The 26,971-nt window shown below is 42.6% G+C and overlaps 1 protein-coding gene across 12 annotated transcripts in view; it reads right to left on the bottom strand.

Moving 5' to 3' along the window:
* Nucleotides 1-26,971, bottom strand: part of OSBPL6 (oxysterol binding protein like 6) — a 204,188-nt gene that overhangs the window by 44,305 nt on the left and 132,912 nt on the right. For 8 of the 12 annotated variants that reach the window (XM_059394230.1, XM_059394235.1, XM_059394238.1 and 5 more), the window contains 8 exons: nucleotides 25,131-25,223; nucleotides 18,020-18,142; nucleotides 15,486-15,539; nucleotides 14,192-14,305; nucleotides 13,883-14,053; nucleotides 11,174-11,306; nucleotides 3,338-3,441; nucleotides 2,423-2,515 (listed from right to left, as the gene is read on the bottom strand). In XM_059394230.1, the coding sequence (XP_059250213.1) occupies nucleotides 2,423-2,515; nucleotides 3,338-3,441; nucleotides 11,174-11,306; nucleotides 13,883-14,053; nucleotides 14,192-14,305; nucleotides 15,486-15,539; nucleotides 18,020-18,142; nucleotides 25,131-25,223 (885 nt within the window). The remainder of the gene's footprint in view (nucleotides 1-2,422; nucleotides 2,516-3,337; nucleotides 3,442-11,173; nucleotides 11,307-13,882; nucleotides 14,054-14,191; nucleotides 14,306-15,485; nucleotides 15,540-18,019; nucleotides 18,143-25,130; nucleotides 25,224-26,971) is intronic. The other 4 variants (XM_059394236.1, XM_059394239.1, XM_059394240.1 and 1 more) reach the window with 1 other exon arrangement.

Here is a 26,971-nt window from a genome sequence, read left to right as displayed (position 1 = left end):
GCAGCAGAGGGGATGAGTCATGGGCCGCTCACTGCAAAGCCTCTCAAGTTGGCGGCAACAATGACACAGAGAAGGTGGCCCAGGCAGTGAGATGACTATGGGCTCAAAACAAACACTTGGCACCATCAGATGGGACTCCTAGGGTCGAGGAGGGAAAAACCCGTGTATTGGGGTGGGAGAACATAGTAGGTATGTTTAATCCACTAAGTAAAAATAAATGTGATGCCCTCCTATAAGGACAATAATGACAAATAAAGACATTTATATGGGTCATAGGCAACCCTGGCTCATTGTACAGATCTCCAGCCAAGTGTGCATGTTGAAGAAACTTCCAAGTAACTTCCCACTAAGAAAGAATGAGCACTCTAAGGGCTCTGTGATAGCCTGTTGGTTTGGGTGAGCAGAAAAGGTGCAGGGATTGTATCAAAGTCTACAGAATTCACCCTACAATACCTTTTGCTTCACCCGTCCAAGTGGAGGCAGGGAGTAATAAATAGTTCACTGCCGCCCCCAAGTCTACGGATCGCCACTTGGAGTTGGGATCACTTTCAAAAATTTAAAGTTTTCTTTGAGTGTGGGGAAGAGGTGATTTCGATTTCCCTCCAAAAGAACTGAACTAGAATCACAAGGGCCATCTTGTTACGCTTTGGCAAAACAAAAACCAAGCAAAAGAGCATAAATAAAAATTTAAAAAAAAAAAACAACTACCCAAATATTTGGCAGAAGTATGAACGAAAAGTATTTCCCTACTTTTTGAACAATCTCTTCTGATGACTCAAAAAAACTCTCTCTAAACATTCCTCATATGGAAAAGCATAGCCTGTGACTAGAAGGGCTATTCTAGCTGCCATCTTTTCTCTCTGGAAACAACGGAGTGATATGAGGGCCACGGTGGACCTTGTAGCCCCTGCAGGCCAGCCAGGGGCACAGCGCTCACGTTCCCGATGACCTGCCAGCCTGTTTGAGACAACAGCTGTGAACAGCAATCCATTCAGTGGCATACCTTATAAAAACGAGACTGAATGAATATCTGTCCACAAATGTGTATGTTCTTAGAACGCTGGCCTCCTTCAATTATTTTTATAATTGTTTTTTTCCTTAGCTATGATAACCATAGTTATCGTATTTTAAAAATCCCCAAAAAGCTAGACAATCACATGCCCCCCAAAAATGAAACTGCCAAAAGCACTTCTGCGTAAATTTCTGGGGAAGTCATTTGGAACAGTTGTCTCTATGGTATCAGTGTTCTGAAGAGAACACACAAAAACATACCTATTGAAGAAATGCTATAAATTGTGTTCACAGAATGTAGACATTCTAACCAGAAAAACATGAATCTTTAGTGCTTATGGAATTTATTTCAAATATATTATGTTAGCAAGCAAAGCAAAGCAACAAAGAGTTTGTTATTTACACATTCAGAATTACAACACAAAGAACATCAATACAATCAGAATTAAAGAATTATTACTTATTCAGAAATTATAGCAGAATTCTGGAAAAGAGTTCCTTTTCCTTTGTATTAGAATGTAAATTGATTTATAGTGTAATAAAAAGAAAAGCAAAATCCTGAGTCTGATTTTGATTGTGCAGGGCAAGAATTTTTTTTTTTAATAACAGATAGCTAGGATCAGAATAGTAAACATTCTTATTTAAAGATCTGAAAGTAATATGATTTATGACATAAGAGGTTTCAGGTACTTACCATATTTCATATCATTGCAATGTACTAATGTAAAATTTCAAACTACTCTAAAAATTTCAAACTGCTCATTTCAAAAAATAACTTATTTAAAATGAATTTCAAGTAAATTTGTCATGAGTCATTAAGACTTTCATAATTCAGATTTTTAAAAGTGATTGTTGATGGCCAAATTATATCTATTTTTGAAGAATCATATAATTTTAGAGTTGAAAGGGAATTCAGAGATCATTAAATTAACTCTATCACGTTACCCAGGAGCAAATGGAAGCCTAGAAAATTTAACAGAAACGCACAGGATTATACTGCCAGGAAATCACAGTTGATTAGCCAAGAACCTGAGTTTGCTGACTTTGAATCTTTTGCAGCCCTCATGCCTTTTTACTGATACATAAAATTTTGGACAAAGCTAATCATAAAAGGCTCTTTTGAGTGCCAGTACATATAAATGAGTGCTCATTACAACACACTGGATTTTTAGCCTGATTTTTAAGCTAATTTTTGGTTAAATTATATTTTAACAGTTCAAAGGTGGTGAGAATGAAAATCCCACTATGTACCCTTTCAAATAATTTTAGCATTTTACAACTCAGTCTGTAAAACACTGGCTTTAAAGCAGGTCAGCCGCTTTAGACTTCTTAACCTCCACAAACTGATATATAAAGACTAATATCTTAAAGGCATACAAAAATATGAATGAAGGAAACATAAAGTCTGTACCTGTAGTTGTATTTTTGTATCTTTGCTGACACTTTTTGTTCTCCATCGTCTTGTGACCCGCTTGTCTTTCTTTGAAATATCTACACAGTTAGCCTACATTACACAAATAGTTAAAAGCATCAAAGTATTAGTTGGTTAACACACATGATACAGATAGAGACAAAGAGCCCAGCCAGTTAGTAAAGAATAGTTGTTAGCCCCCTAAAGCAAACCAGCCAGGAGAAAAAGTCCTATGTGATGTACAGTGGGCATTAAAAGTAGAAATAAGAACTTAATCATAAAATATATTTGTCTGCTCTACAAAAGGAAAGCAGGATAAGAGATTTTTAGCATTTTTTTCCCCTACATAAAAAGATGGCAGCGGGGCTCCTAGCTGGCTCAGTGGGTTGAGTGGCTGACTTTCAATTTCAGCTCAGGTCATGATCGCAGAGTTGTGAGATCCAGACCCGGAGACAGGCTCTATCCTCAGCAGGGAGTCTGTTTGGGATTCTCTCTCTCTCTTCTCTCCTTCTACCTCTGCCCCTCTCCCCAACTAGCACATGTGTGCTCTCCCTCTCAAACAAATCTTTAAAAAAAAAGGATGGCAGTAATTCTGAGAGTATCTAAGTTATACCTTCAAAATCTCTCTCTTTATATATTTGTTATGTCTTCAGACCTATCAATTCTAATGCAATACACACATGGAAGAATAATTCAGATATTTATTTCTATTAGTTTGTACTTAAATGTGAAATATTTCAAAATAGACACCTTAACACAACAACACCAAGAATTCAAAAATATTAAGACTAACTCCAGAATATAAAAAAATCTGTGCTATAGTTCTTTCCCTTTAAATGTTACCTGAATATATTCATAAAACAATCCAGTAAAAATCCTGCATTAATGTTTTAAAGTCCTCTCGGTGATGTTTACCTGCATGTCAGTAAAGTTAGGTGCTGACTGAGTTCTCTGAAGTATTTCCAAATTTTGTAGGAGCTTGCTAAGTTCCACGAGGTTTGACTGGCAGTGTGCAAGGTCTAAGAAAAATCAGAAATAAGAATATGTTAGAACTGGGCAGGGATGGGCAGTGACGGTAACAAAAGACAACACAAATTATGGCAAGTATGATTAGGCAGATCCATGCTTATATAATGATGGTGCTGGCAAATGAAACAAAACAGACCCTTCTCTGGTTTAGAAACTTAAAAGCATTGATGATGATGAGGACGGTGATTTTTTTAGAATTACAGGGTCACATTTTAATTCCTGAATTTTACAGTCCAGCATGAATATCACCACATGTATACAAATGATGTAAAACAAAAACAGTGGTATTTTTAATACAAAATAAACATCTATTTTATGGAAAAACTGTATTTCATATCTACAAAGAAAGCCCACCTTTTTCAAACAATAGCCAAAATTAAAATTAACTACAAAATCTCCCAAACGGGGGAAACTGCTTCAGTTTAAGTTATTCCAGGAGAAATGGACCCATAACACATTATAAGGGTGGTCTGAAGATTGTAGCTGAATTCCTGTTTTTAGAGTTCTCCCCCCCCTTCCCCCCTGATTATTAAATGAATTGAAAGCCTACCTACAAACTGAGAGCTAGCTATTACAATCTCAGTGACCTTGTGTGTTCTCACTTTCCTATTCAGGGGGCCCTTGTCGCATAGAAACCACACTCAAGGGAACTTCAGCAGTTTTATGGTTTTATTCTTAGGAGCCAGTTTACCTACTCCTACAATAGTTTACAAGGTTGATGCCTAGAATTTGGATGGAGTCAAAGTCAAGTTCAGAAAAATAAGATGGAATGCAAAGTCAAGCAGACAACTTCATCTATGATTTCTATCACTAACTATGTTGCAATGAATGATTTTTTTAAAAATCTTTGAGGGATGGGGCGCCTGGGTGGTTCAGTCAGTTAAATGTCTGCCTTCGGTTCAGGTCATGATGCCGGAGTCCTGGGATGGAGCCCCAAATCCAGCTCCCTGCTCAGTGGGGAGTCTGCTTCTCCCTCTCCCTCTTCCCCCTCCCCTTCATGTTCTCTCTCTCTAATAAAAAAAAATGTTAAAAAAAAATTTATGAGGGCTGTTATACTAAACACAACCAAAGGTTCTCAGATTCCCTGGCCCAACAGCGTCAGAGTCACCCGGGCATGAAACACATTCTGTTTAAATTAATGTTTCATGAAGAAATAGCTTTTAATTTTATTTTTAATTTTTAGCTTTATTTATAATAAAATACCACTCTTAAAAATGAATTCTTAGTATATGAAAATTAAATATAGTCAAGAACATTGAGTTAGTTCTATTAAACAATTATCAAATATTTAGAGCATGCCAGTAGTTATGTGATTACTTTTGCATGTGTACTGTTCATAAAGGGACGTAATAGGGCATGCCTATAAATCTATTATATATAAACAAGGTGGTTATAATATGTGATCAGTTGGTAAAAATTTCATTTATATCATTTGTTTCTCATTAACTCTCAAGGATCTGAATTTTTACAGATACAGTATAGGCAGCAAAATATTGCTGTTAAATATGGCTAGGGGCTCATGGGTGGCTCAGTTGGTTAAGTGGAGCTGACTCTTGGTTTCGGCTCAGGTCATGACCTCAGGGACCTGGGATTGAGCCCTGTGTCAGGTTCCGTGCTCAGCGGGGAGTCTGCTTTTGGATTCTCTCTCTACCTCTCTTTCTCTCCCTCCTCCTGCTCGTGCTCTTTCTCTCAAATCAATCAATCAACCAATCCTGAAATAAGGCTAAAGATAAGCTGGGCCAAATAACATAGGTAATTGCATTTGGGGGATTTTTGACTTTTTTATTGGATATAAAAATGGAGGAGTAACTGCTACAAGGATCTTTCCAGGACTCCCAATCACTGCATGCTCTGTGGAGAACAGGGTAGATGCAATTTCCAGGCCATACCCAGGTCCTCCCCCACCCCCCGCCCTCGGGATGGAGTCCGGGTGGGATGTTCAAGCACTACTTCTGTTCTTCCAAGAACTGTTGACCGCCAGTAGCCATTCCTTCAGAGAGGGAACCCAGTGGAGGTGGGAAAACTGTACTAATGAACACGGCACCTGCCAGCACCCCCTCCACCTTCAGGGGAGGCCATGCCCTTGGGCCTGCTGAGCCCCCATCCTCTTCCCTAAGAAAACAAAGTCAAGTGGCTCAGAAGGGTAGAAAATACAGAGGATGAAAGGAAAGTTAGGAGGGAAGAAAGTCATGCAAAGAAAGAAAGAAAGGGGCGCCTGGGTGGCTCAGTCATTAAGCATCTGCCTTTGGCTCAGGTCATGATCCCAGAGTCCTGGGATCAAGCCCCACATCAGGCTCCCTGCTAGGCAGGAAGCCTGCTCTTCCCTCTCCCACTCCCCCTGTTTGTGTTCTCTCTTTCACTATGTCTCTCTTTGTCAACTAAATAAATAAAATCTTAAGAAAGAAAGTGCCGAAAGGAGGGTTAGAGGGAAGAGAAGAAGGGAGATATGTTAGAAAGGGCCTACCCTTTAATTTGCATTTATTATTATTATCATTACTATTATTTTAAATATTTCTTCTTAAAAAAGATTTTATTTATTTATTTGAGAGAGTGAATGAGAGAGAAAGAGCATGAGAACAGGGAGGGTCAGAGGGAGAAGCAGACTCCCTGCCAAGCAGGGAGCCTGATGTGGGACTCGATCCCGGGACTCCAGGATCATGACCTGAACCAAAGGCAGTCGCTTAACCAACTGAGCCACTCAGGTGCCCTATTATTATTATTTTAGAGAGAGACAGCAGGTGTGTGCATGATTGAGGCCGGGGGTGGGGGCGGCGGAGGGAAAGGGAGAGAGAGAATCTTAAGCAGGCTCCATACTTGGTCTCTGAGATCATGACCTGAGCTGAAATCAAGAGCCAGCCACTTAGCCCATTGAGCCTTGTGGACACCTCTTAATTTTCATTTTAAAGAACAAAACTGTATCATAAGCCCCATGCTAATAGGGACATTATTTCACATTACCCATGCATCGAGACTTCTATCTAGTGACTATTACCTTCACGCTTCCTAATAAGTGTGACTAACATACACAAATGGTGTACACAAGTTAGCACAGAAATCTGGAAACGGGGCTTCAAACCATCACAATAATATCCACCCTTTTCCTAACAGAATGGAAAGAGAACGTTGTAAATGAATTCATTCAAGGGCAAAAAAACCAAAGTTAAGAGTCAGGAGACAAGGACTGATGTCCCGTTTCCCAGTGATGGGAGCATATACCTCTCTTCTTCCTGGCTTAGAGTGGCAACTGTGATGGTAGATGAGGACGTTCTGTGTGTACGGGTCATACCACGTGTGATCATGCTGCTAGGGCCTTCCCTTGAAGGAAGCCACACCTGTTCCCACCACTCCTATTGCTTGAAATGCAGAAGAGATGAAATCCTTGGCAGGATTTTGCCACCTAAGTGTCTAGATGTGCATAAGGATTATAAAGATTTGCCAAAGGCAAGAAAAATATCTTTAAAAAAAAAAACACCTCTAGAATTTCTTCAAATTAAGATGAAATCTAGCTTTAGAAATGGTGCAAAAAAGAAAAACTATGCCAAGAATAAAACTGCCGAGATAGTTTAGAACAGTGAACAATTTACTTATTTTTTAGCAATTTACTTATTTTCCCATCATGCCCTATCTTGTTCCAAAAAGAAACGAGTTGTCCAACTGTGGAATGGTTAAATAAATTAAGGTATAGCCAAAGTTAACCATTTATTATTTCATTTAGGTACGGCTGATGGAAGATGCTGTATACCCAGCATAGTTCTAAGTACAGGGACTATCACAACCAAGTAGGACTCGTGGAATTTATATACTGGTAAAGATATGCAAACATTCTATATGTTAAACAATTATGTATGCATCTTCAATAGTGGCATAAAGAATACTAATTTAACATTTTGTCTCCATGGGAGCCAAGCAATTCCCTTACATACTTGAGGAGATCTGGATTGACAGAAGTTCAGATCTATGAATGGTTTACCACTCTGAATATTAAAACTGTAAATCAGATACGCTATGAGTTCCAGAAGATGCTACGTGATGAGCTTCTGAAATACAAACTTCAATCGTGGGAACTCTCTATCAAACGGTCAGGAGAGACCAAAGAAAAGTGTCGTGGAAGTTTGGAAAATAGAGGTAGCATGGTTTGAAGTCATCAGACACATGTAAAGGAGACATGGAAACCTTTTCTGGGTCTGGAGGATTGATGGAAAGGATTCAGCAAAAGTCAAAAGTGGAGAAGGTCAGAGGGGTGCCAAGGCTCAGACAAGGGAATATGCAAGGATGTTCAGGAAACAGCAAATAAGTTCTGTGGGGCCAGTACAAAGCAAGGTTGAAAGGGCAGGTGGGGCCTGAGAGCTGGAAGGTGGATATGTTAAGTGCCGGGCTAAGTAGTTTGGGCTCAAGCCACAGAGCCCAAGGAGAACCACGTGAAGGAATTTTGCATAAAAGCTATTTAAGGAAATACCAGTCTTGAGGGAGCAGTCCGTAGTGGACAAAAGGCTGCCTTTGGGGTTAGCCAAACATCTCGCCCAGGGCAGCTGTGTAATCTTGGGCACATTCCCTAACCTGCACGCATTTTGCCTTCCTCATCTGCAAAGTAGGGAGGCATAATACACCTATGTCTCGTGGCTGAGTCCTGCTAACTGCTGGCCCAGAGCTGCAAACATGGTCAAGAGCAGCAATTTCCCATGAACCTGTGAGAGACAGAGCAGCAGAGCAAGAGACTGAGTGGGGGAGTGCCAGCAGGGAGCTGCCGACCCACCAGAGGCTGGGTCTGAGTCAGGAGGCAGAGACTTGAGAGAAAGGGCAGATGAGGGCCTGGGGAAGGGGCGGGTATTTCTGGAGAAATAACAGAACTCTGTGGTGGCCGGATGAACAACACAGTGGGGAGATCAAAGACCCTCCGAGGTCTCGGGGTGGTGAGGACTGCAGCAATGACAAAAGCAGGGAAGCCCTGCAGCTGGGGCCATTTCAGGGAGGAGACAGAGGCTGGCTTCAGACAGGCCGAGGAGGGGGCACACCGGAGAGGACAGACAGACAGGGCCACCAGCAAGGAGAGGCGGTGGGAACGGAGCCCAGGCTGGATGCGGAGCTGAGATGGAGAGAGCTGTCGGCCTTTTTGAGAGGAATATGGAACCGATGCTCTGGAGTCAGACCGCCCATGCTTGGCCCCCAGTGCCACTGTTGCTAGCTGTGTGAACTCGGTCAGGTGAGCGGATTTCCCTGTACCTACGTTCTCTCATCCATAAAATGGCCTTGAGAGGACTGAATGAGTCGCTGCATATAAAACACCTGCAAGAGTTCCTATCGCATGGGGCCAGGTACCTGTGAGCCTCTGCTGTCCCCGTCCTCCCCGCCATCACCATCACCATCACCACTGTATCAGCAAAACACGGATCTTCTCAGTTGAAACTATGACCACGCCTCTCATCTCCAAAGTGCAGAACACAGTCCTTAGAATCTAGCTGGCCTGGGTTAGCCCGGCAGGCTGCCAAGTATGTGCTATGTAACATGAGCTAGTTATTTCACCGAAGTATCGGGTTGCCCGTCTTTAAAAATAGGGTTCACAATCCTGCCTGTGTACTACCGTGAGGATTTACATAAAAACAGGGATGTAAAGTGGTCAGTTCAATATCTGGTCTGTAAGGAGCACCCAATCGACTACAGTCACTGTTACGGAAGCTGAAGGCAGAAGATTCAACCTTGATCATCTCCACAGCCAAGGCAACCAGAGGAGAATCCAGTGAAACAGGAAAAAGAAGCTGAAGAAAAAGGGGAAAACTTCATGGGGCTTAAGGGAGAAGTCTCATTAGAGAAGGGGCCACAGGGCAGGTCAGAGAAAGAGGTCTGAGAACTGAGTGGAAATCAGACGGCACCCCGCTACCAAGAACGCCATCTTCATAGAGCAGGAAGGGCAAACATCATATTAGGGAGAGAAGCTGGAGGCTAGGGGCAGAGAGCAGAAGTGAATGAAAGAGAGAGAGGCTGTCCCCAGGAGAAGGGGGTAATTATTGCACTGAATGCTGAAGGAAACAGGAAGGCAGGACGGAGGACACAGGTGGAGTAGTCAGGATGGGGAGAAGGAGGAGCACCCCTGAGACAGGACAGAAGGCACAAGGGACAAGCCACAGAGCATTCTGAAGCACACAAAGACAAAGGCCTCCCTCGCTCCCCCACCAGCCAGGGGCTTTCCTGGCATCAGAGCCAATGTCTCTTCATTTTGGTCAGAAGAATGGATTTCGTCCCCACGTGTGGTTCCAAATCTGCTCAGCAAAGCAGGCGGCCAGGCTCCGTGCTGCGAGTGTGCACGAGGCGATGAAAGTTAGAGGAGAGGCTGAGCTGTCGAGAACGGCAGCTGAGGCAAAACCCGCAGCATTTTAGGAAAGTGGCTTCTTTCCCCAACCTGAAGCCCATATACTTGAATGTCTGTGTGTTGTGTGAATACATTCAGGTAAAACCCTCTTAATGGAAAGGCAGCTTTATGCTTAGAACATCCCTCTTAATATCATATTTTCACATAAAGATTGAATTTGGGGTGCAAACTCATTTGGGGTGCAAACTCAATGTCTACGGCATTTTGCTTAGCCCAAGCCAAGACATTGAGTTCATGCACACGCAGAGCAGAAAAAGAATATTTTTTGTGGTTGGGATCAATATGTATTGCCCACTTTCAATTTTCACTTATTTATAAAAATTTTATTTGTTTATTTGAGAAAGTGAGCAGGAGAAAGAGAGAGAGAGCATAGAAGCAGGGACAGAGGGAGAGGGAAAAGCAGGCTCCCCACTGAGCAGGAAGCCCTACAAGGGGCCGATCCTCAGGACCCTGGTATCCTGACCTGAGCCAAAGGCACACACTTAACCGACTGAGCCAAAGGCACACACTTAACCAACTGAGCCCCCAGAAAATTTCAATATTTCTAAGTGAGGACATAAGAAAGTACTCTAACATCTACTTTCACCATTATTTCATAAAGGAAAAAAAGATTGAATAAAAATCAGTTAAGCCCATAACTTCATAAAATAATTTAAAAAATTAAATCAATGTAGCAATATTAAACCCTTGCTATGCTGTTCTTATTCTCTCAGTTTTGAAGGTCAAAGGAAAACTGTCTCCTAGAATGGATATGGTCTGTGGCAGTTTGGATCAAAATGCTCAGGCGAATTACAAGGGAGCAGCAAAGTTTCTAGAGAGCAAGGGGCTCAGAGATGGCAGGGAGAGGGCATGGTGTCTGAGTTCAGATTATTTAACAATGGACGCAGAATGGAACACCAGTGACAGGGAACTGTGGAGGACAGGTGCCATACACTTGTTCAAGGGCAAGACGAAGCAGCAAAGGAGGCGGCTGGAGAAGGGACCCGGCAACCGTGGAGAGCCGGATGGGGGCACTCTGGGGGCTGTGCTTGGCCATGGGATTGCCCCAAGTCTGGGGAGTGGGAAGCTCATGAAAAAAGAAGGGATCAAGCGGTGAGGTGAGCCTTCAGGGAGGAAGGGGGCTCAGGGCAGGGAAGGGCGGAAGCAGCTATCGCAGGGGTGAGAGTGGGAGAGAAGGCACAGGTAGGGGAAGCTGGGGTCACAGGAAGGGGCAGGGCCTCGTGTGGAAAAATAAGAACAAGGAAAGATGGAGGCCATCAAGGAGGCTGGAGGGGGCAAGGTGCAGCGGCCGCGCGATTCACCGTTCTCATTTTGGTTTTGTCGGCTTCTCCTGGGAGCCCAGCGGGGGAGAGACTAACCTTCCGCACACCTGTCCATTTCTTCCGAGTCCTGTAACCAGGCTGCCACTTTGCTCTGGCCTGTCGTGCAGGTCGCGGGGAGGCTGTTGCTGCACGGCAAAGGAGACTGCCATGGAAAGTTGTTTGGTGGCACCTACAATGAACAAAGCGGGGTGTATAGGTGAGCAGGTACCTGTATATTTAGGTGAGTTTTAAAATTTTTTTGAGGTATCCTCAAAGTGACGTCAAAAAAGAGAGGAAGAAAGAGCACACTCAAAATCCGAAGGAAGCTTCTAGGCTAAATTTGTACATGCCCAGCGAAGCCCAAATTCATAAGGAGTGACACTCATTAAGCTCTCTCCACCACACAGGGAAGGGGACAAGGCTTAAGCAAGTATGTGACAGCTCATCCTCCCAAGGGCATACCAGCTTGAGGAGTTTAACTGGCTCAGCAGGCCTTAACTGACATAGGGTCCTTATGCTGTACTTTCAACTCAGGATTGAAGGCCTTTCCTTCCCCAAATCTCTCTGTTCCCTTACCATCAGCTCAAGACCTCGTCAGCCACATGTGATTCCTAAATACATTACCCACCACCAAGCAACCCTGCAATGCTTTGAATGCATTTTAAAAACTGTAGTCTATAAAAAGGCAGTCTCAGCAAATTATTATTACCCACAGCTGATAGACTTTCCAGTAAAGGGATTTTATGTGATACAAAGTCGCAGGAGGTAAAGAGATCATACAGTGAGTTCAATGAACACTTAGTTGAAAGCAGAGGCTTACTTCTGAAAAAGCTGAAACAACTCTAAAACTCCATATTTGACTTTCACATTCAATTGTAATTGATCGTGTCTGTTCTAAATCATCACGAACCGAATGATACACATATTTAGCAAACCCAGACTTATTTATTACCCACATAGGGCCACAAACCAATTAGCCTTCAGGAGTCTCATAATTTGATGCTTAAAATGCAAGGCAAGGGATTAAAAAGCTCTCTTCATTCTTTATTGCATCTTGCGAAACGTAATGGAAATCTTGCCCCGAGTTCCATCTTGGAAGTGTGTCGTTCATAACTCCAGCAACAGACCTTCTACGAAAACCAGAGTTGAAGGGCTTTCTTACTCCAAGGCAAACAGTGCAGAGGAACTGGTTTCAGTTCTCCATTCTCAGCTATCACCCAAGTTATTTAATAAATAACACAAGGGATGAAAATAATACATCTTTTATCAACAGTCTATGCTCAAGATGCCCACAGAAGCAGAAGAACCAAAGGATGAAACATTCAGATTTTTAAAATATCCATCTGGGCTATATTTCTTGTTTAGCTGGGATGAATCCGGGGATTCATTCTATTCTGTGGCGAGAATACAGGGGCCCAGGGAAACCAGAGGACGATCTTAGTCATCTTATGTGGGGTCCCTCAGTAAGTGCCCTATTTCCCACCCTCTGACCTCCTGGTTCCTTTTCACTTCAGAACTGGTTAGTAGTAGGGTTAAGCCACTACCCTGTTCCTAGGAGGATGATCTTGATGGAACCGTCCTTAGCAAGGATATAACCAGAATGAAGTAAGGTTTAAGAGCCTTGGGAAATACAATTAATAGGATTTAACAAAAATTACTTAAGTAACTTCCATTGAAATACTGAAGAGTGAATATAAGAGTATTTCATTTCATCTGATTTGGCTGATCTTGAAGATTCCATGAGGTTTTTCAGTGTTATGCTAAGGAAACTTGGAATATATACAGTACATATATCCATAAGTAAGACAACAGAGAAGGGCAGAATCTTCACTGAAAGGTTCTTAAACCCAACTCCTGATGGTGGCCTGTTATTCACAGATGTCTGTGTTCTCAATGGCAGGTGCAAAGTGGCGGCTGGAACACCCCTGGTCATCACAATGCGGCTATGGTCCAGAAAACTTAATTACTGAATCAGAGGCAGAGACAGTAGTCACCCCACCTCTTGTCTTCACCTTAGTTTTTTAACAGGGAACACCTCTAGCTTTTCAGCCACATAAAAAAATGAACTCTTAATGTAGCCCAAAGAACAGCTTCAGCCTCCCTTAATTTGGTACCTGGTGTAATGGGAAGGGCACGGATTTTGGAAAAGGGAGATGAGGATTCAGATTCTGGCTCAGCTGTTTCACAGCCATGTCACTTCTGAAAACATTTTTTTTTTTTAACTGTATCTGAGCTCGGGCTATATAAAGATTAGACATGAGTGAATGTCAAATGGTTAACACAGTGTCTCGCCATTCAGTCCACTATGTGTATTAAGGTCACATTCTCTAGCCAATTTACCCTAACCTCGTGAGGAAATTCAATGGTGTCTCTCTGGGTCTTGTAATATAGTACAGCTCCAGACAAGGAAGCAAGTTTCATTTTTAAAACTTTGTGGTCTTCTTATTACTACCCAGGAAGATACCAGTTTCTAGGGGCCAGTTAACCAAATGTTGACTCTACTTCCTAATATCCCTAACAAAGTCATATAAAATTAGGATGTGGTCCATATGTACAAAGGACAAGTAATTGGTAACTCTCTTGGTGATCCACATTTCTACCTAATCTATAACTGTGATTAACTCTGATGCCCAGTGTCACTGTTGTCCTGAGGATTAGTTGACAAAATAAACCTTCTCTTCCCGGTTTGTCAAATGAGACCCAGTTATGTGCCTACATAATTGCCCAAGCAATTTCTGGGCTGATTTTCATATAACAGAGTCACACCTTTCCATCCACAACAGAAACATTAGCAGCTGGTGAGGATTCGGCAGTGGAGGTTGAAGGAAATATGTGAAAACTAGCATCTCTTGGTGACCTGACAATTTCATTTTGCCGGTACAATCGATGATGGCGGAGTTTGGAGACCCACGCATCAAACCAGTCCTGGGATTTCACCTGAAACAAAGAACAAGAAGAGACAGTAAGGGTGGAACCAATCTCCAATTTACCACTGGCACAGGCAAGTGAATTCCCCTGATAATGGCAGAGAAACAAACTCTTCTCTGTTCTCAAACTATTGAAAAGTGACTTTACCTTCAAATGATAGATGTGCTCTTCTGTGTCAAGGTCTATTCTCCGAGCTTTCTTTTTAATTGACATGACCGAGAGTCCGACATCGATGCTTCCATGGACCTTCCCCTTTTGAATCTGAAGTCAGAAGACTAGTAAATAGGCTAGAAGGATATATGACTTTCTGTGTTTCTTTACTGAAGCGAGGGTAATGGAATCTTTAACTTATCTATGGGAGATGGAATACCATACCTCCTTTACAAAGAGAAAATGGTTTAGGTCTTTAATCTGAGAACAGCTGGAGCTGCTGTGACTTCCCACCAATTTTAACAAACAAGACTATTTATTTCTTTTCCTTTTTTCAATTTTATTTGTTTTTAGTAATCTCTACACCCAATATGGGGCTTGAACTCATGACCCCAAGATCAAGAGTCACATGTTCTATCAACTGAGCCAGCCAGGTGCCCCAAGACTATGGGTTTCTGGCATAATTTACAATGCTAATTTTCATAATTCTAGATTGCATAGTTTATATCCCCCAAAAAGCTATGTTTAGTGGTTCCTAAAATAACTATGGTCAATCTTTGACCTACAACCCAGAATATCCCCCAAGTAATCAACCAGAAGCCAGCTGCTGAGGCCGAACTGGGCAGCTGGGACTAAGAGCTCAGAGCAGTCGGTGCTTCCTCTGGTTGCCCTTGTCCGATCAAGGACACGCGGCTGATTCGATGGAGGAGATGGGGACAAAACAGAACCCTGACTTATTTCCCTCTGCCACACTGACAAGACGGACGGTATCTTCCAGTTTCACATGCAAACAACTACTTCAAGAAGATAATTTACAATGATGTTAGTGAGTTAGGATTTCCAAGATAAAAGGATGTGTGAAACAGAAATGAAGTTCATAAGATCGGTTTCAAAAGGATATAGATAAGAACAAAGGTTGCTTTAAATCTCAAAATAAAGCACAGAAAGCATAGCTTATTGAGAGATGCAGGAAAAAAAATCTATTTGGGTTTTCTCTCCAAGACAGAAGGGGTCATTTTGTTAGTGTATCACATGTAGGTTTAACCTTCTGTTCTTAACGACATCCATGACAATTGTTAAATTAAATCTTCATGCTCCAGTTAGAGATTTTTATGCTAGCGTGAGCACAAGCATAAAACACACCTTGCCTGGAACATGGAAGTCTGGGAGCTTGTTACATCTGACAGGCACACAAATGCACAAAGCTGGGAACTACGTCACAAGGCTTGCACAACGGTGGTGTTTACTCACTTTAAAACCATCTTTGAAACATGTCCTGCGTGCTACTTACATCGAGTGGTGCCTTTGAATACTTTAACATTCCATTATCCAGGACAAAAAAACGCTGCAAGAACCAAACAAGCCCGTTACCGGGTGCATTCTGAATCATATAGAACAGTCACAAGTGTGCGGCTAATGTGGTTTGGCATTTAGCAATCGGTATGTTTGATGATTTTCATGTATTTGAATTCAGTGCACCTGGTCATCATCGGTCACATTAACTGGTCAGGAAATCTGAGCTTGAATTTCGTCTCATCAGCCTACTAGGGTTTTGGGTTTTTTGCTTTATTGTTGTGGTGGTGGTGGTTGTTGTTGTTTTAAACACACAATCCAGTGGAAATGCAATCTTTCATCATGGTTTTCCTCAGAGGGAGGGGGGTTGGGGGGCTAGAATCTCAGATCCTCAGCCATGACTTTCTGAATGAATCAAACTGGGGTGTTTTTGAAAGTAAGAAATGAGAAGAACTCAGTTGAGGTCACAGTGATTCTGTGAGGAGCTTCACCAGAGGGACTTTTTTTCACCCTGGATGTAAACTCCTACATTTCCCTGGATATCACGGAAAATTCCTGAAAATGCTCAAGTCTGGTACGGGAGTCGGTGAACTAGAAGGAGCTTTAGCAATATACTTGCATCTCCACTTAGCAAAATGCTTACATTTCACTTTTAGTATAAGATATTAAATATTGTTTCTGAGTTACTTTAAGAGCAAAAAAAATAAAAGAGAAAAAGATTTTTGGCAGTTTTTGTCTCCTCCAAGATGCTCCTGGTCCAGTCCAAATGAATCTAGCCATCATTGCTTCACAAACGCGCAGGAACCCTCTGCTGAATTCCTTTCCCGGGGCAATTCACAAGGGAAAGAACAGCTCTCAGGACCCAATCGAACAATGGGGTCCAGTGCTCTCCTATAGTCTCCACAGATGCAAGGAGTCTTTCTATTGTTGGAAAATTACTCTGCTGGGAAGGTTTTATGCGATTCGGGAACACTTAGCTGCCGCGGTGGCAAGCGGTCAGGCTCAGGTACTACTCTGCACGGAACTCAGAGAAGGTCAGAAAAACCTCTTCGACGCAGGTTCTAGGGCAATAAGTGAGCCTTGGAAGAAATTATTTCCACAGCTGAAAAACACTTCATTACTCAATCACCCATGGCTCGGGCTATCAAATAGGCTATTACTTGAATAAATATCTGTGGCATTAGAGCCCAGGAGAACAGGCAATGCAAGTGAGAACCTCTTACTATTTACATAGAAAAGTGCTCAAAGGCATGGCCCGGAAAGAGTGGCTGTTAAACCACAGCCAGTCTGGCTGAGATGTGGACCTGAGAATGCGATCAATGAGCGATTCAGAGAGCATGGGTTTCTTTGACTTCTTTTTTCTCCTTTTCCATTTCTACCTATCAAAGAACGTGAGCAAGGATCATCTATTGTGTGATCACAGGGGAAGAGATTAGCAGGGCCACTGATTCGAGGAGCCGCAAAGTAATGAGGCCAGCATGAAAAACACAAGGTGATTCTAGGAAGGAGTATGGCCAGGGGGCCAAAATCCAAGGAAGAATAAGGGTAGAGAGAAATTCCAGGTGTTGGGATAATATTATGGCTTCACGGGAGACTGAGGAGGCTTCTGACAAGTGACAAGAAACACTAGTCAGAAACCTCTTGGACCTATTTTTACTTCACCCTCAGAGTCAGGGGACGGGGGCAACATTTTCCATCTATTAACTTTAAATCTTTCCCTTAAATGGCAAAAAAGCTATTTCCTAAGGACCCAGTGATTTCAGAGACAGTACTGGTGGTCTATCGAAGGGCTGATACTGAAAATGGAGGACAATTTTCTCCTTCTTAGCACTACAGTATTCTCCTTACTCAGGTAATTGCAACAGCGCAGTACCAAATACTTGCTCCATAATTAAAACTGGAAGACGGAGAAAGGATATGGGGCAGGGGGAGAAGAACAAGCCACATCCTTCCGAGGGGGGTCAACAGATTTCCAAGATCAGTGACTGAGCATCTCCAGTTTGCACTGGTAACAATCATTCCAAGACTTCATCCTAAGGACTTACACAGACATCTGTGTGGGAGGATGGTCATCACAACACCATAACAGTAAAAAAGTCAGACATATCCTCCATGTCTAGCAATAAGAAATTGGTTCAATCATGGTGGAATATCTAACAAAAATCCATCCAATGGAACATATGTATACATTTAAAAACATCATTTAAAAACATATCTTTAATAAGCACATAGTCATATTATTATTGTTTAATATTCATATTATTTCTAAATGAAAAGCAGCAGAGTATATGTACAAGCTGGACATTAACTATCATGTAAAACATGTTTTCTCTGCATACCAATATTACAGATCTCAGTCTTAAATAGGTAGAATAGGAGGAAGCCTATACAGTTAAAAAAAAAAAAAAATAGAAAGGCTGTAACAGTTACTTTATGCATACAAACATACTCTCTGATTTCCACCTAATGACACCAAATAAGATCCTCTCTAGGACAAAGACGATCTGAAGGTGAATACGATGAAAATGGTACCTTGTGCCAGCCTTTTAAAGGCCATTTTCTTTTCTTCAGCATAAAGCCTTCATGCTTGTCTGGTCTCTGGACATTGGTTTGGCCTATTTTCAGCCCTTCTATAATTTCCCAGCTGTCAGCTTCCTGAGAGAAAAGAAGAAAAACTAAATCACATGTTTTTCAGTGTTTGATGACACGGTCAAAGCGGACTCTTAAGTAGAAGCTGCTTTTGAAGGAACACCGGACGCACCAGGAGTATGATCCCTATCCTGGTGCAAAGTCTAACATTCGACACAGCGTTGTGCTGGTAAGTGAAGTTAAAATGAGTTTCCAGGTAGACCTGGATGCTCACAGGCCCATCTGAGAGGGCTGGCCGCTGGACTTAGGGGCAGAATGGAGTTTTGATGTCATGCACTTGGAAGGTTTAAAATACATTTTTCCAGAGAGTTCATCTCTGGGCACCAAGCCACTTGAACAGTTGAAGGGAAGGCTGTTTTGATGACAAGTGTTCAATTAGTGCAGAGTCCCGGCCTTCTGTGCAAAATGGAAAGGCCACAGTGTTCTGAGTGGCCCATTACCTACTTGACTAGAGGTGGTGCCGTGGGCTGCATGCATTTCAGAGCTCACAGGACGTGCCCTGCTAACCACAACCCCCAGAAGTCCATGCTTTTGAAGACACGCATCCTGAGAAACACGCATGCTTAGGAGCCCACGGAAAGAGCACCAGGTCTCAGGCCAGAAATCTGGGATCCTAGAGGCTACATGATCATCCTCCTTTGTTAAAAACAGACCAAATCATGGTTTCTTCTTTTAAAGATGCATTCTGTTTGTCTATGATGTCTACATTTTTTAATGAGTTGTCAACATTTAAAAGTCAGAAGATTTCAGATGTAAAAAACATCTGAATTTTGGGGCACCTGGGTGGCTCAGTAGGTTAAGCAACTGCTTTTGGTTCAGGTCATGATCCCGGGGTCAGGGGATCAAGCCCTGCATCGGGATCCCTGCTCAGTGGGGAGCCTGCTTCTCCTTCTCCCTCTGCCTGCCACTCTGCCTATTTGTGCTCTCTCTCTGTCAAATAAGTAAATAAATAAAATATATATTTTTTTAAATCTGAATTTTGAGTGTCTTATTCAAGTCTATGAGATCTGGCAGCACTGGCCCTGCCATGAGGGAAGTTGTCAGCTTGTCACAGTGCCCTTTGGGCCTGTCTCCATGTTAGATACGTGGCCCCTAGCAGCATTCCAGGTTTTCAGATCACTGGACCAGGTGATTCCTAAGGGCCTTTGCAGCTCCAAAGTAACTGCAGACCCGACCATCACTGATATTCTAGATCTCGGGCATGTGATGCAATGGGGCAGAAGAGGCAGGAGCAACAAGGTCACACCCCACACACAACGACTCCAACCACTCCCACTGCACAGGGAAGCCCAGTCTCTCAGGATAACTGCTCGGCGGGCTCAGCTTTGGAAAGCTGGGTGCAGCGCCATCAGGAGGGCAGGGCTCTCTGAGGAACGCCCCATCTCAAACTGACTTGGGAAACTGCCTTCCAAAGAGATACAGTCTATTAGGAATCATCCTTCAACCACAGACCAGAGGCTTCAACAGGAATGGCTGATGCATTCCACCTCAGGGCCGATGGGCCTGCTGGTGCAAAGGTCTAGGTGGCGACTGCCCAGAACCTGCTGAAGAACCATGAGGCTCTGACAAGGCCCAGAGGCACAGGTGCCATGACCAGTTACTGACGCTGGCCCTGGGGCTGGGAAGGGAGGGGCTGAGAGAGTTACCTACCATTCCCCTTTTCCTTTTTCCCTCCCTTCTGGGGGGGGGTTTCCCTCCCAGAAAACCCCTTACCCTAGGGCCAAGTCACATCTCCGTTTAAGGTCAAGTAGGTATAAACGGGGGTGTGCTTTTTCACAGTAAGTTATGTTTCTAGGACATGCAGCCGAACATTGCTTCATTCTAGCATCACTAAGCCTAGAAGACACTCCTGGCTTATAAAAAGCCCTCTCACTCAACATCGTCCCCCTGTTCTTCCAAATCCAACTCTAAATGCTCCCTCCACTGGACAAAGAAAACCAATCTGAGACCAGTGCCATTTGTTAGTCTACTTGGTCATCCGTGAGGGGTCCCCCGTGAATGAACTATTTACTTTACAAAAACACACTTACTGGTATCCACTTATCAGCCTTAAGAACCTGTAAAGTATTTGTAAGTGTCTCCTTACACACAGCCCAAGAAATAATTTTCTACTTGAAGATGACACTGTCAGAAACTGTGATTGAGCTGGTCAAAACTGTTAATTAGATACAGCAATTTATTTATTGATTTTTTTTTAAGAGAAAGACAGTGCATGTGCAGGGAGGAAGGGGTAAAGGGAGATGGAGAGAGAGAATCCCAAGCAGGCTGCATGCCCAGTGTGGAGCTCCACGCAGGGCTTGATCTCGTGTCCCTGAGATCATGACCTGAGCCAAATTCACGAGTTGGATGTTTAATCAACTGAGCTACTCGGGCACTGCTAGATATAGTAAGTTTTTAAATAATATTTCTGATGAGACAATTTCAGGCTATATACCATGTTTTTTTGGACAATACTAGTACAGGTGGCATTCTGGTCCAGAGCACAAAGTAGGGTGCTCTGGTATTCCCATTTTAAAATACTGAACTGGAACTCAACAAATCAGCATTGTTTATGAATGTTAGAATAATTAAAGAAAATACTAGGTTCTACTACCACCAGAAAAGTAAATTAAAATTTTCATAAAAATGAAAGCTTTCTACTGATTTCTTTTTAAAAGTTTGATATAATCAAGTAATTAAAGAAAACTCTATATGTGTAAATATATTCATTAGAGTTTTCTGTTCTTAGATAGCAGCTGTATTTAATGACATTTCTATTTTTAGTAGCCCTATCCATGGATAGCATCTCTAGAACAACATTTTCATTTTAAGCTAGATCTTATTTGAAGGCTAGTATTCATCTTTGACTTATTCTGTGTGTGTGTATGATGTGGGTATATATGTGATATGTGTGTGTATATACAGAATGTGTATATACATCTTTTATACTTATATATGTATATATATTTATATATGGTATGTATGTGTGTGTGTGTGTGTTGAAGAATACACTGGAAAACTTGTAAAATGGAAATATTTATAAATATAGTGCTTTTTGGATTTTTTTCTAATTAAACACAGACTATAATACCAACTTATTGCTATGGTGCTATGGCTACTGATTTCTATCACATAAGTTTTTTTTAAATTTAACTACAGAGGAGGGAAAAAAAGGGATGAGACAGAAAAGGCAAGAAATTAAAATGTATTTTTAAAGATAAATGCAGTAGCTCCAAACAAATAACTCCATTTGCTCTAATCCAATGTTACTAAAGCCAAAGGAAATTGAAAAGAATCCTAATACAGTTCTTACCGTTAAATAAGCTGTCAAACTGACCAAGAGGCAAGGAGGTGAATCCAGAGCAAACAACATTCTCCCTATTTCAATTATAATGCTGATGAGAATGCTGTAAATAAGGTGTGTAAGATATGGAAACCGCCCAACTCAGGAGTTACTACCACCCACCTCTATGCCTAGTAGACTAGGTTGACCTCAAGAAAGTTAATATCACTTTCTGAAAAATGAAGAATTTTTTTGTTATTTCAACTGATCCTAATTTTCTGTTTTAAAGTCTCCAATTTTCGTTGGTTTACTTATAATAGAAACAGAGTCAAAAGCCCTAATGTGATCATATCAGGACTTGAGTCAGATACACAAACATTTTTGCTGTTCCAGAAATATGCTTTTTATCTAATAATAACTAAAAAGAGAAAGTTATCTGATAACATCCCCTAGTCTGCTCAACAGAGACATTTCCTTTCTCCAGAGTCTCTCTAGATGCAGGACAGCGGGGGGCAGGTGGTCTGGGAACGTGCTGCCGAAGGTGGAAACACCAAACAAAGGAGGTCAACAGATCCTGAGTCAGGACACTGCGTACTTCAGTGTTGTTCCACCACCCACCGGGGCCCAGGAAGCCTGTGTTCTTGCAAATGGACTGAGAGAGGGTGAGGTGCTATGGTCCCTGGAAGGGATGGGATCCTCTGATTTCATGAGGCCCCTGGAGATAGGGTACCTATGAAGACAAAACCCACCACAACAAGAGCAGCAGTCCTAGAGCAGGATCCACAGAGGATAACGGGAAGCGGATGCTTTTGGAGCCCGACCCAGATGCCCCCATCAGGCCAGCAGATCCTGCCCCAGTTGCCTGGGCGAGAATCTCCCTCCTCCACAGCTGCGGCATTTACAGCTCAGCCTCTCCCTCCCTCAAGACTCTCACCTACTGAAGGACACAAGAGTACAAACAGCCGAGGGAACAAAAAGTCCCTGCCTCAGGATGAGAGCAAATCTGTGGTCCAATCCATGCTCCAGGGCTCACCCTGGGAACAGGGTCCAGGGGGATCTCCAGCGCAAACCCCTCCCGCACTGCCCTCGCCTCTTCGCTTCTCCTTGCTCCCGAGGGCTCTCCCTCAATAAATCACAAACCGCTTACGCCAAGTCCCCCTTCTAGACGACCCGATGTAAGACAGAAGGTAAGCTAAAGTAAGAGATGTCGTAAGCACAGCCATAGGCTGGGGCAGAGGATGCATGGTGGGGGGAGGAGCAGCCTTTGAAGAAGGAGTCCTGTGGGCCTGGCTTAGAAGAGTAGGAGTTTGGGGTGCCTGGGTGGCTCAGTGGGTTAAGCCTCTGCCTTTGGCTCAGGTCATGATCTCAGGATCCTGGGATCGAGTCCCGCATCAGGCTCTCTGCCCCGCAGGGAGCCTGCTTCCTCCTCTCTCTCTCTCTGCCTGCCTCTCCGCCTACTTGTGATCTCTCTGTCAAATAAATAAATAAAAATCTGTTAAAAAAAAAAAAGTAGGAGTTTTAGCAAGGCACAGGAGAGACTCCAGAAGGAGCAGGCATGCCGCACTGCAGGAGAGCAAGAGCACGGCCAGGATCAGGAACTGTGTGCAAACGGACGTAGCCAGAGTATACAGTCAGACGCCAAGGATGCTCGCAGTGCACGTGGTGGGAGACGAGGGACCAGAGAAAGCCTCGTGGGCATCTGCTCTTTATTACTGTTCTTGTACTAGACCGCTAGTTTATTACACGAGGATAAAACTCGGGAAGAGCCGGACGGAAGAGACACAGAGGGCAACTCTCGGCACGGGGTGCAGAGCTTCCATGCCCTCAGCTTCCGTGCCCTCTGCAGGGGTGGCTGTCCCCCAGGGCCTCCCTGTGCTCAACAAACAGAAAGCTCCTCCTGATCTGTGCTTTTTTTTTTTTTTTTTTAAGGTTTTATTATTTATTTTATTTGACAGACAGAGATCACAAGTAGGCAGAGAGGCAGACAGAGAGAGAGGAGGAAGAGGCTCCCTGCTGAGCAGAGAGCCCGATAAGGGGCACAATCCCAGTTGGATCATGACCTGAGCCAAAGGCAGAGGCTTTAACCCACTGAGCCACACAGGCGCCCCCTGATCTGTGCTTTTAATACCAGCAATTCTCCTTTCTGTTTCTGCATGTCCATCTCAGAGGTCTCCTGTCACCGTGTATCTCCCACCATCCTGGTTTCTGGCACACACCTCACGGCTATCTGACTCTGGACAGCTAACTTAGTGATGCCCCAAGTCTCAGTTTTCCTTCGCAGCAAAATGAGAAGAACATTGGTAGTCACTTCGTTGAGGAGGCTGATGTTGGAAAAGAGTGTATGTACTGATCCAATGCCTGGGACAAAGGAGATGCTCAAGAAATGTGAGCTGCCTTGCCCACTGCCTCAGTATTTACTTCTCTCTCTCCGCTAGCTGCCTGTAAGAGAGAACTGATGTTTTCAAAGAGATGATTAGTTGTAGTTCCCAGGTAGGCATTCTCTCTGTTTGCCGTTCAAATAGAAATCAGATCATCTTCTCTTTCTCTCTAAATTATTTTTTAAGTTTGATAACCCCCTTTCCTTAGTTCTGCAGTCTACTCCCGTCCAGTACCACAAACTTTATAACTTGCAATGTCTTCCAAACATAAAGAGCACAAGCATATATATTCCATACCATGAAGTATGTTCTTTCCTTAAAGGATTCTGTTTAGTATAGGATAAGCGAAGTGGAAGAACCAGTGATAAATATTTCAAAGTCCTTTTGGGGAAATAAAGTGCTAGTTTTATATTTGCATTCCAAATCCCCAAGCATTCTATTCTCTGAGTTTCTCCAGAGGAGAGGCAGCCCACAGAAGAAAACTGCAGGGAGTAGAGCAAGGGGTAGGGATGAATAGGATAGCATCTCCTCAACTTTTCTTTACGAAAAGTTTTCATAAAAAATTTGTTTGCGACACAAATGAATTTAGATGTCTTCCCAGTCTAAGAAAGAGAAGGCTTCTGAAGGGAGGGAATGCTGGGTTCCATTAAACAAAAGAGGTTTTCATCAGTAGCCTGCGGTGTTCTCCTCAGAGCTCACAGCAAGGAAGGCCTGGGACTCTGAATGTCCAACAGCCCCTCCAGGCAGGTGCTACTGGACCTACAGCGGGGCTAGAACTGAAATAGTCTTAAGTCTGAATCCCTGCCCTGCCACTGAACAGCTTTTTCAGACTTTGAGCAAGTTCCTCATTCTCGGTTTCCATATTTGTAAACGTAATAGATACCTACAGTACACGGAGCTGTTAGCAAGGGTTCTGTTCAATGGGATCGTGTATTTAAGCACCTGGCACCTTTCCTGGGATGCAGTACACAGGCAATCATGGTAGCTCTTGCTGCTGTTGTTAGTACTGTGATTTTTTGCTGGACCCAGTGATTTTTTTTTTATTAGCTGGATGTAGAAATAGCTGCTCATGTCTCCAACAGGAGAATGACCATGGTTTCTCTTCATTTAAACTAAAGAGTATTTCGGATCTTTGTAGTCCTGCAATTCCCAGCAAAATATACTTTAATCTGTTCCTCCCTCACACCGGGCAGAGAAAGTCAACATACTGGAGATAGAAAGATGTGGCAGCAGAGGCCCATGGGAGGAATCCCAGCTACCCTAAGGGAAGTCAGGTGGAAGGCCTGTTTATAGTCCTGTGGGCCCCAGAGCAGGCATCATGCCATCCTAGAAAGCATCACATCCCATCACTGACCTTGGAAAGGGGGACCGGCTCTGGTTCTAGCAACTGCCGACTGACAGAGGGCTCTGTGCTGGAGGAAGCAGTCCTCTCCAGGACGTGGATACTCTGAAAATACATGGAAATACAGCCCAGCATTAGACAATCCATTTTTTATGCAGAAGGACCTGGAGGAGAGATCACGTGGATCATAGTAAGAACAGTGAACCACATTAACAATGTCAAGTTCCTGAGGAGACCAAAGGCAACAGTAACAGAAAAATGTCAGCACAGGATTTGGTTTCTCCCTCTTATGCCTATGTTGTTCAGCTCCTGCTGGAGGGCTGGTTCCGGGCTTGGAGAAAAGTTCAGAGATCAACAGATTTAAAAAACCACAGAGCATGTCTCAACATATGTATAACTTTATGAGAATGTACATCTACCACTCAGTCTTACATAAATGTATTTGCTTACCTCTCCAAGGGCAACAGACAAAAAGGAAGAACTGTATCAAAAAAACCTCTGAGCTTTAACACCATTTAAGTCTCTAGATCTGCTTATAATTCTTATGAAATAATTATAATTGTAATATCTTACAATACTTTTTAAATGCACAGAGAAGAAAACAGTTCATCAAATACAATAAACAGTAGCCTGTGTTTTACAGAAGATGAAAAGCACTCACAGATCAGTAAGATAGCATTCCAACAGAAAAATAGGCAAAGTGCATGAACAGGCAACTCATGCAGAACATTTGAAAAGACATTCAACCTCAACCTCAGAAGTAGTCAAAGAAAAGAAAACCAAACTAATAATGATTTTTTTAACCATCAGATTCAAAAATGGATCAGCTGGGGCAAAAAGAGTTTGATTAAATCAGGTATAACCGGAGTAAGATTAAATCAGGTATAATCTTTCTAGGAGTCATTTTATTACGAAGTCTTTGGACAAAGAAGAACATGCCTCATTGACCCAGCAATCCCACAGCTAAATCTTTACCCTAAGGAAATCAGACTGGTATACAAAGATACAAGGACAGATAGTTTACTAAAGTATTATTTTGTTGTAGTAAAAAAATACCTAATACATGTGATTTTTAAGGGGGTTCCATGAAATGATCTGAAATGACAATATGACTGATATATATTTATTGATATGGAAAAAATACCCAAATGATGTCCTGACAACAGGAAAACCATGCTATAAAGAGCACGCAGAATATGACGGTGCTATACAGGTAGTCAAAACATATTCCTTGGTGCTAACAGTAGCTATGTAAAGGTGGTAGGATTATAGGAGATTTTTAACTTTTCTTAATATATTTTTTAGTGCAGTAAATAGATATTACTTATATTTTTGAGAAAAATTAAATATTTTCTATGAGGGAATAAACTTGAAAGACATCAAAGAAATAATAGAGTTAATATTTAGGTATAGACTGGAAATGAAATATGACATTTTTACTCTAGTGAGAACATTTCATTGGCTCAACAGCCAAGGTCAGTATTACAGTTAGTTACTCATTGAGGCCTCTCTTTTCTTCTCTTGACTGGAAAACTATTAGAAGGAAATTACGCTTTGACCTGAGCCATTTTTTCTCTAATTTCTTGGTAAGTTTTATGCTTTTATTTCTCTTACCTTGAAAATAAAGGGTCTGATCATAGATTTTTAAAATTCTACCCAAATATATATGTATTTAAGATTTTATTTATCTGACAGAGAGAGACATACAGAAAGAGGGAACACAAGCAGGGGTAGTGGGAGAGGGAGAAGCAGGCTTTCCGCAGAGCAGAGAGCCCAATGCAGGGCTCGATCTCAGGACCCTGGAATCATGACCCAAGCCGAAGGCAGAGGCTTTAACCCACTGAGCCACCCAG

The sequence above is a fragment of the Mustela nigripes genome, chromosome 3 (genome assembly GCF_022355385.1).
Source record: "Mustela nigripes isolate SB6536 chromosome 3, MUSNIG.SB6536, whole genome shotgun sequence".
Classification (NCBI taxonomy): Eukaryota; Metazoa; Chordata; class Mammalia; order Carnivora; family Mustelidae; genus Mustela; species Mustela nigripes.
The sequence above is the reverse complement of the archived record's forward strand: the minus strand, read 5'-3'. Positions and strand labels throughout refer to the sequence as shown.